At 40.7% G+C, this 10,156-nt stretch overlaps 1 protein-coding gene across 1 annotated transcript; it reads right to left on the bottom strand.

Annotated features, from left to right (window-relative positions):
* Positions 1-1,803: 1,803 nt before the first annotated feature.
* LOC127214889 (sperm motility kinase X-like) lies at positions 1,804-3,879 on the bottom strand. The gene has a single exon (XM_051175161.1). It carries the CDS (start codon positions 3,877-3,879, stop codon positions 1,804-1,806), a length of 2,076 nt encoding a protein of 691 aa, XP_051031118.1.
* Between the last annotated feature and the right edge of the window lie 6,277 nt (positions 3,880-10,156).

Below are 10,156 nucleotides of genomic sequence, written 5' to 3'. Positions count from 1 at the left end.
GATGTCTGATGTGTGCCCTGATGCTTTGCAGGAATAAGGCTCTAGGTGCTAAGAGAGAAAAGTATTTTGCCAGCAACATATCTAAACATAGGCACTCATCTTCCTGTTTTCCATCTCCTGCCCTCTTTTCTAAATTAGACAGGATACATACTTGGTGAAAATGAGCTTCCAGAAAAGTTACTTCCCAAAAGACCCTGCGAAATATAGGAGAGAAAAGATGCCCATAAGAGATCTGCTGTTGAACTATGAGACTTCAGATGACCTACCTATACCAAATTGGTCTCAATGTATTGTCAACTGGCCGGTGGTTGCAATTGAAATAGTGCCAAAAGAGCATGGCAAAAAGTCATCCCTATATTCTGTGAGGAGGATACCTGTGGAGAGCTTTGGGATGGCATTCAGGTAGGTCCTGCTATAGGAAGCTGGGACTGAATGCCCTCATCGTTCTCTTCCAGCAGAAAGGCAGTGAATGAGAGTGGTGATGGCTGGTAGAGCAGTGCCTCAGCAGATTTCTATGCTCAGGGCTGTAAGGTACCTTTCATAGCAGGTATATACAAATTTCCCATCAGACATAAGGCAAATATTATTAGTAAACAGAAGTAGACAACACAGTGGTTCATACTGAGATTTGCCTTCTTAAACACAAGCACCTGGTTCTGCAGTCAGTTATATTCTTAGATTACCTATCCTAGGTTATACTGAGCTTGCCACACACCAATTTTTCCTCTGATGTGAGATTTGAATACAAAGCAGTTCTAGTGGACTAAGTCCTGTGTCTACTGTGTTCCAAGACAGGCAAGCAATACCCACCTTCTGAAGTGGAGCAATATCTCAGCATTCCATCCACTGTGGTACCCATTTCCTTCCAGCTGGCCGTCTTCTTCCTGTATGGAGACAAACAAGCTTCTGACAAATGTCCCAAGTAAGGGCCCCTTCACCGACAGAAAGACTGAACCAGCAGCATGCAAAGGGTCAGTGTCTCATGTGATCAGAAAGAAAAAGGTATATAGGCAGACTGCAAACACAATAGCAGCGAAGGAAAGTAGAGGGAGGAGGAGGATCACCTCTCGCCCAGAGTGAGAAGACTTCTCACTTGGATCTGATCTTGAAGAGAAGCAAAATAGAATGAGTATTCCTGAGGTATATCCAAAAGAATAGCTCATTAACTTTTAATTCATGGGCACTTTGCAGATGAATTTTGACACAAGGCTTCACCCTAAGATGAAGGCTTTGGAAGGCCATCCATGGGACATAGCCTTGTTAACTATGATTTTCTATGGAGAATCTTGTGTTAGGTTATGTCTTACCTCCTCCTGTGCTGGGCTTCTCTACTGGGTTAGGGGACACACTACCATCTTGACTTCCTGCAGGGCTCCCACTTCAGCAGTCTCAGTCAGACCAGGAAAATGCCTGCCCCATGTCTCAACTTTCATACAGAGTTATCATTTCAGAAGGTAATGACATACATAAGATATAGTCTTAAGAAGTTTGAAATATATAGTTCAGATACTCGAGTCTTATTTCTTCCTGTGTCATCATTTTACAAGTAGTTCTCTGGCCTTTGGAGTTTCTTCCAAAAAAAAAAAAAACATTTAGTCCTCTCTTAGCCTTTCCTATTTTAACTAATTCTTGCTACCTGTTCAACCTCTGCTCCTCGTCCTCTGCAGTCTACCTTTAGCTTAATCATTTCATGCTAATTGTTGTGGTTGTGCTATGGGACTGTTCCTTTACAAATGAGATTTGTTAATTTTTATGTTCATAATTATAATATGATGGTTTCCAGAGACATTAAAAATATGTAGCTTAAGAAACGCAGGTGTGCATCTTGGGCACCCCATGTTGATGTGTGTGTGTCATGGCACCATTCTCCACTGCCTCTGTGTCCACTTCTTTCTGAGAATCATGTCTTGTCTTTGAGGCTGGCAGGCAGCAGCATAGTAGTCTCACACAATTTCCAGTTCTCCTCTTAACCCTCTTCCAGGCTCGGGATAGCCAGCTGGCAGATGTTGTGGATAGACAGCTGGCAGATGTGGATATATGGATGGCAGATGTTGCAGTTATGCCTTCATTTGGCACGTCATAACAACTATTCTTGGACCTTGTTAGAAGGGAAGGTCTCTGAACTTTAGTTAGGTTTTCAGGAGAGACCCAGGAGCTGTTCCTGGGTGTTGTCTGGAAAGAAGGTCCTTGCATATCAATTACATCTTCTTTAGGGACATTGTCGAAGGTATTCTTGGAGATTTCCTGAAGGGATGATTTCTGAATTTCAGGTTTTCCTTCAGGTGGGATATCATCAAAGCTTTTCTTGATTTTTGGCTGAAGGAAAGATATCTGGATATCACTTATGCCTTCAGGAGGAAGATCCTCAAAGGTGGTTTTAGATTTAGCCAGAAGAGAAGATCTCTGGATGTCATAGGTCACTTTGTACTTCACACTATGAGGTACCTCCCTGTAACTCCTCACAGAGGGTGTACTCAGAGTGTATGTGCCACTGTTGGTGGTGTCTAATTTGTGGTTTGACTTGCAGGAGAAAGAGTTTGCAGAAAAAATGCTCTCAGAGGACAGGGATCTTGAGCTTGAGGAATTGCAAATCCTGCTCTCTACTGCCAATTTTCTGCTTTTGATATGCATGATCTTCCGAGTTAATTTAGGGGCTGATGGTGGACATTTGTTTTCCTTCTGATGGCAGCACAAGGTGGCAGGCATGCTCAGGCTTCTCATCTGCCACTTGCTTGATCCCTCCTCATTAAGCACCTGGTGTTTCTCCAGCATGGTGGGTAGAGAAAGCTCACTGAGTCCCCTCTGAGAAGGGACATGAGTGAGGGCATCAGCTGGGGTCTTCTTAATAAGACAGGCTGGCAAACACTTCCCAGCATATTTTGAATGGTCGAGGTGTGACTTGTGGGATAAAATTAAGTATGTGGCCATGACATTATTGAATTTTTTCTCCCGTAGACAAGCACTAATGTCCTTGGGGTCATAGCCCATATTCCACATTGCCACAACAACACTGGGATTCGGGTTGTTACTGAGTGCCTCTCTGGATGGTGTGATGGTGTTAAATTCTTCCTTTGCCTTGAGCCACTGGTGTTGCCTAATGCCACTAATCTTGGGCCTCAGCTCAGGCTCCACAGTGAACAACTGCACAACTATATCTGCTAAGCTTTCTGAAAGTGAATATGGGAGGTGATACTTGGGATCCAGCATCTCCTCTTTCATTTCTGTGTAGGTCTTGGATTTGAATGGGAAGGATGCTGTCACCATTGCATATAAAACCACTCCCATGCTCCATATATCCACTGCTTTCGCGTCGTATTCTTCTTTAAAGAATAGCTCAGGAGCACAATATTCAAGGGTTCCACAGAATCCCTTGGTGCCCTGGCCAGGGGTGACTCGCGTGGCTAGACCAAAGTCGCAAAGCTTGATGTTCCCTTTGCCATCCAGCAGGATATTGTCTAGCTTGATGTCTCTGTGTGCAATGCCATTCTCATGGCAGTACTCAACTGCACACACTATCTGTGCAAACATGTCCTGGGCCTGCTCCTCGGGCAGACTGCCCACCCTCTCAACATGGCTCACCAGATCTCCACGAGCAGCATGTTCCATCACCACATAGGTGTATTCTTTGGTGTTGATGACATGGAACAATTTGATAATGTGTGGGTGGTTCAACATTTTCAATAGGTCGATTTCCGTTTTAATGCTCAAGTCATTTTTGGTTCCATTTTGCAGGGCCTTGATAGCCACTTCCACCTCTGTGTGAAGATGGTAAGCTAACTTCACCTCAGCAAAGGTCCCTTTGCCAAGGGTCTCGAGGATGACATAGTGATCTGTCAAGGTCTCCTCTTCAGAGGTGCTGGCTTTCAGGTCCAGCTCCATGGTCACCTCACTGGTCTTGTTAGTGAGCGTCTTGTTAGTCTCTATGGCAACACCAACTGAGAAAAGAACAGATTAAAATAAAAGAGAAACAGGTCTTGAGTAAATTTTATAGCTTTTGGTTTATACATGGGGAAGTTGTAAGGTAAACTGACAATGAAAGTCTGAGTCACAGATAAAAAAAAACTGAACTCAAAAAAAAAAAAAAAAAAAATCCTGGAAAACATACAGATGATGAGAACTGAATCAAATCTGAATCTATTAAATAAATTATAATGAACATTGCAAACACATAATTGCTTGATTTTTGAATGAGTAAATTAAAACAGACCCAACCTTAGAAAAAAGTGATTGTGTAGGACAAATCACAGTTTATATCTATAGCTAAACCATGGTGTTGGTACAGCAAAAATGGATGGAATGTAAAGAATTATTTGGTTTTGTTTATTATATAAACTTACTGGGGTTTCCAGTTGGTTGGGAGATGGTATCAAAAATATGTGTATGTTTTTTGAAGATGAAAATGTATTAATAAATCTATGCAAACCAAGTCATTCAAAACCATTCTGGGGAATAATTTTGTTCTTTTTTAAGTACTAATTTCTCAATAACCTAAGCAATGGAAATAATGTAATAGTAAACACTTTAAGTACTTCCTAATAAAATTATAGAGTACAAATAGTAACAGAGAATCAACATTCCTGAGGAAATAATTAAATCACAGGGAAAATTTACAATCATGATATACAATATATCAAATTCTTTCCTGGGCTGTGGGAAAGAAATGAAGTGTTTTTCAAGAAAAAGATTTCCATTACCACATTCTATGGTAATAATTTATCAGCCATCCAATTTACCTATTATTGCAGTTCCCAAACTCTATATTTTACTCTGACATAATTTGTTGAATATGATGATATCACATTTCTCAACAACATATGGAAAAGTGGTCTATAAATAATGTAGAAAACCATTCCTTATTAGTTAATAATCATTTGCTTCCATGAAAACTCAAATCCTGGAACATTTCTCAGAAATCCAAAATGTCTATCATGTATACATATACAACGTATTTTCAATTTATTTATTCTTTCTATGGTTTTGATAGTTTCATACATGATTATGCAATTTATACTTTTTTATTCAACTTCTCCTATATTTTCAGATCTCACCATGTTTCTTTGAGGGTAGATGGTATAGGTATGATGTTTCCCAATAAGATGATAAATCTGTATATTCATAATGTCCCAAGATTTCTCAGTTCTCCATAGAGTGATATAATAAAAAGTCTAGCTAGGAGGTCAATGATGCCAAAATATTTCCCATTCAAATTTATGAAGTTTCCTAGTGTTTTTTTATTCCATACCCTGACCATATTTTACCCTCTTTCCCCTCTCTCAAACTTTCCCTTCTCTTCCCAAAATTTACCTCTCTCCATGTCCCCTCAGAAATTGTCATGATTCTGAGGAACACCAACTAAATATGGCATAACATGCTACGATAAGACTGGGCAACACAGTCGAAGGGAAAGGGTAGCATAAGTAGCCAAAAGAGTCAGTGACCACCCACCTCTCACTGTTAGGAATTCTACAATAACATCAGGCTACTTAGCAGAGGTTCTGGCTAAGGCCTCCTACAGGCTCCCTGAGCTCTGTGAGCCCCTATGAGTACCAGTCAGTTTCTCTCTGGGTAATGTTCCTGTGGTGTCCCAGAACTATCTGGTTCTTTTGATTCTTATTTTGGAAGTATTTTTAAAATGTATACTGTCATGAAATGGAAAGCTGGAGAAAATGGCAAATTGTTAAACTTGTGTAAGCAACACAACTTAGAAGAGGTATATATAAAAAAAGCAGAGAATAATGAGAAACATAATTCAATATTCATTTAAAGAAACATCTCAAAAATATTTTGGTTCAGTGACATGATTAGGTTCAATCTCATTGAACAGCTGAACATGGGCCCCAGGAAAAGCTCCAAAGCTTATATATACTGCTAAGACTTTTGTTTGTATGCAACCTTATTGTTGTGTCTTATTTTTGAAAACAACACTCATGTATAAACCCCAACACGGAAAAATTGAGCTGATGCATACATACAAGATTCACCACTACTGACTCACAATCATGATACAGGAATGTAGTCTGCATTCTAATGAGGGAGAAAGACAAACATCAATATCACCCAGCTACAAACTGTAGGACATCAGTGACATGTTTGCAAAATAGACTGATACCATTGTGGCATAAATACTGTCAATAGCCAACCTCTTGTGATTGGTTTAAGACTCATTCCAGGAAATAGAGGACATAACTGACACTGCTAATGTGTCCAAGAATCTGAGTAGATAGGTCATGGGCCAATGGGCAACCTGACACTATTATCCTTCTAAAGGAATATAGTGATAAAATGACTCTTGATGACATACTGCTATACTGAAGGATTAACTTTTCAAACATCCCACATCAATGGCATTCTTTCTTGCAGGATGTAGAAATACCACAGAGACACATAAGTGTAGAATGAGTGACTTTATAATACTTAATTCTAAATGGTGAGGGAGTTCATGAAAAATTTCCCTCAAGGTTCAGTGAGCTATTGAGTAGAGGAAAGATACTAGCAGCCAGAGGTAATAGATGATTCCAAGGAAGCAATGTATTTCAGATACAACAGGACTGATGATCACAGGAACTCACATAGACAGTGGAAATATACAGAAGCATATGAAGGTTCAAACCAGATGTGGATTCTAGCAAAAAAAAAAAAAAAAAAAAAAAAAAAAAAAGGGGGGGGGTAGTAGAAACAGGGTTCCATGCCTAACCAAGGACACATCTGAAGTTGTTTCCTGATAGCCAAGGAAGCATAAGTTTCCCCCAGTGAATTCTCACTCAGTATAGTAACTAATCCTCTTGGGGGAACCCATGTGGGGGTATCATTTGCAAATCCTTAAATCAGCTCAATAGAAAAGGTAGACTTTGGGCCTCATTTCCCAGTTTGGGCACATTTAATAGGCATAGACTGCTTCTTATGATTGTATTTGGGGTTGTGTGTGTTTTTTTTTATAAAGAAATAGAGAAAGACCATAACACTAGATGGGTAGGGGTTTAAATAGATTATGGTAGCAATTGGCCAAAGGGGAAAATGATCAAAATAATTTTACAAAAGTGTATCCCTCCATAGAAAATTGTCACCCAAACTCCATTCATAAAGTAGAGATAATAACTAGTTCCACTACCAGATGATGCATAGGCTTCTCAGGCCTTCCTATTGACACCCTTGTTCAGGGTGCCTGGTTCAGTTTTAGGCAGATACCTATCTTTTTATTGGACGCTTTTATTTTAAGAAAAAGGCTGCCAAGAAGGACTGATATCTGACTTGTATTTCTCTTGGGACGTTTAGCTCTAGAGGAGGGAGTACTTAGCAAGGGCTGACTATGTCAGATTTAGGCTATGCAGGAGAAAATCACTGGTAAAAATAGGCACAGCAATGTATTGTGTGAGGATTTTTGTTACAAAAGTGGGACAGCTGGTAGGACCACCACTGGGGTGACAGAGTGGGGCTTTGGTTGAATGGAAGGATATCTGGCATTAAAAAACTGATACCTCATTCTACCTAGCAGGAATCTCTCTCTCTCTCTCCCTCTCTCTCTCTCTCTCTCTCTCTCTCTCTCTCTCTCTCTCAGCCTCTTTCTTTTTCTCTCTCTCTTTGTCTCTCTCTCTCTCTCTCTCTCTCTCTCTCTGTGTATTTATAGGTATATTATTTGTTAGCTAGAATTAACCTCACTCATCCTACCGTGTGTGTCTGTATATGTATGTCAGTGGCTACAGAAGAGGTAAATCAGACAAGTACAATGCATGGGGAATTTGTGGCTGTAAGGCTGGGACCAACTTAAGGGACATGATATCTAGTCCCAGGTAGAGTGCTTTGGAAGGAAGGGAATAGGAAATGTATTAGGACCTGGAATTATAATATTGTATGTGTGTAACAGGTGAATGCTAAGACTATTGGTTAGGGGAGACCTACTGGACCCAATACCTAGCTTTCTCTCTCTTGCCCTCATGCTCTTCTGTTTCTACCTCCTCTTCTGCTCCCTCTCCACTTCTCTCTCCTTCACCTTCTCCCTCTCCTATGTGTCTCTATGTGTACAATTAGGCTATTCAGGATTGGGGACTCAGCAGGTCTTGAAGTCTAGTTGTGTGTGTCAATTTGGCAGTATATGATGCTGCATCTGTTACTAACCAATGTGTATGTGTTTGAGGATTTCAACGTGAAGGGGAAAAGTCAGGACCTGACATACAGCTTATAGTCCTGTGCAGGGACAGAGACAAATTCTTTGTTGTTCTGTGCCTATTGTGCAGGGAGATCCCAGACAGCAAGCATCTCCCCACACTACTTTTCTTCCAAGATTGTGAAAATAGAAATGGTCTGCTTTGTGTTTGCACTGTTTCCAGTGTGTCCTTAGTGAAAGATAATCATCAAAATCTGTGCACTATAAAGAGATTGATGACTACCTTAAATGGCATCATAAAGCCATCATCAAGTAGCTGATGTAAGTAGGTGCAGACATTCACATCCAAGAACTGAGTCAGACTCCTGAAATCCAGGTGTAGAGAGGGAGGAGTGATGAGAAAATGTGTCTAGAACATTCTTGAGAAACCCACAGAAAAAGCTGACCTGAGCAACTGGCTGTTCAAAGACCCAGTGTGACATCTGGGGAACCAGAAAGAATTGAACCAAACACCCTGAATGTGGGTGTCAGTTGGGGTCCTTTGGCAGTTTTTGAAACCTTTGTCAATTGTATCTGTATTTATCCCCAGTGCACTAATGGGCTTTGGGAAAGGGATACTCTTTCAAGATAGATACATTCTGAGGGCCTAGGTACTGACCCAATAGATTGTACAGCTTCTGATGATCCCCATGGGAAGCTTTACACTCCTTGGATAATGGACATGGGGTGGGATAGGAGAATGAAGGGGGGCATGGAGTTTGTGTAAAAGGAAACTGGAATTGCTTTGTAAAACAAGATTATTTTTAAAAAATAAAAATTCATATAACATGATTTTCAGTGATGAAATCTTATATGAATATATTCACTTATGTATTCTATCTTTCTTTTAAAAGGAAGTACATTAAAATTTCTCCAACTACTCAATAAGGGAGAAAAAGAGACACTTTCCAACAAGTTCTACAAAGGAGCATCCTGCCAGACATGATGTTTAAGCTTTCCTTCTTGGTCCCACAAGTTGGATACAAAGCACAGACCTCTCCACCCATGAATTTTCCTCTGACCGCCAGAAGTGTGGGTTGTAACAATGCAGATAAACAACACAGAGTAAAATAAATACAACAAAAGAATAACAAAAGTAAAATTACCAGAGACCATAAAGCATCAATTGATGTCCCTAAATATGACAATCCATATGGAAATCACTTGAAAGATTCAGCAAGTTCAAAAGAACATAAAGGCTACATTCATGCTCAAGATGAGTTCATGACTGAAAGACAGAAGGGCAATTCTAACAAAAAATTGGCAGATAAAACGTAGGGAGAGCAGGCCACTGGCAGCAGGGTCCCATGCATTCAATCCCAGCATTCAGGAAGCAGAGAGGCAGGTGGAACTATAGCAGAAGAGTAAGGACAAGTTTCAAAGCTACACAAAAAAACCTGGTTTCAAAACAGAACAAAACAAAAAATAAAGTGAAAGAACGAAGGTGGGTGACTCAGGACAAGGAATAGAAGACAGCAGTCTCCCTGGGATGGTACAATATTCTGGGAAGCATCCTGGGGTGTTGCAGCCTCCACACACTCTTTAGAAAAAAGAGTGATGCCCAGAAAACAGGGTTTATTTTAATTCAGGCTCAGGTTTCTGAGAGTCACCCAGTATGTAGAAGGTCTAGTGACCCATTCCAAAGTCCAAGTCTTTTGGAAAAGGAGAGCATTCTGGTCCCACCAAAATATAATAGTCGTGAAAGACAGCAGCCAATGTGCTGTACCTGGTGTTGCTTGAGTTGATCATAAAATCGTCTTCCAAATTCGCGGCTTGAAGCACTAACTGCGCACTACCTCTCCCACTGGTGTCTGCGAAGTGAACGCTCTGCCTTCACTCACAAGACTGGCACCAACTGTCTCTTGACCACGTACCTCGTGCTGTATGTGCATCCTGTTTTGTGACCTGATTGGTTAGGGGTACAGAACTGAGCCAATCAGATTGAGATGCCAATCAAGATTCCCTGATTGGTCAGGATGAAGTCACGTGCCAGCGCACCTGGACTGCAGGTGGGGG

Source organism: Phodopus roborovskii, unplaced genomic scaffold (assembly GCF_943737965.1).
Source record: "Phodopus roborovskii unplaced genomic scaffold, PHOROB, whole genome shotgun sequence".
Taxonomy (NCBI): Eukaryota; Metazoa; Chordata; class Mammalia; order Rodentia; family Cricetidae; genus Phodopus; species Phodopus roborovskii.
Note: the sequence above shows the minus strand (reverse complement) of the source record. Positions and strands in the feature narration are given on the sequence as shown.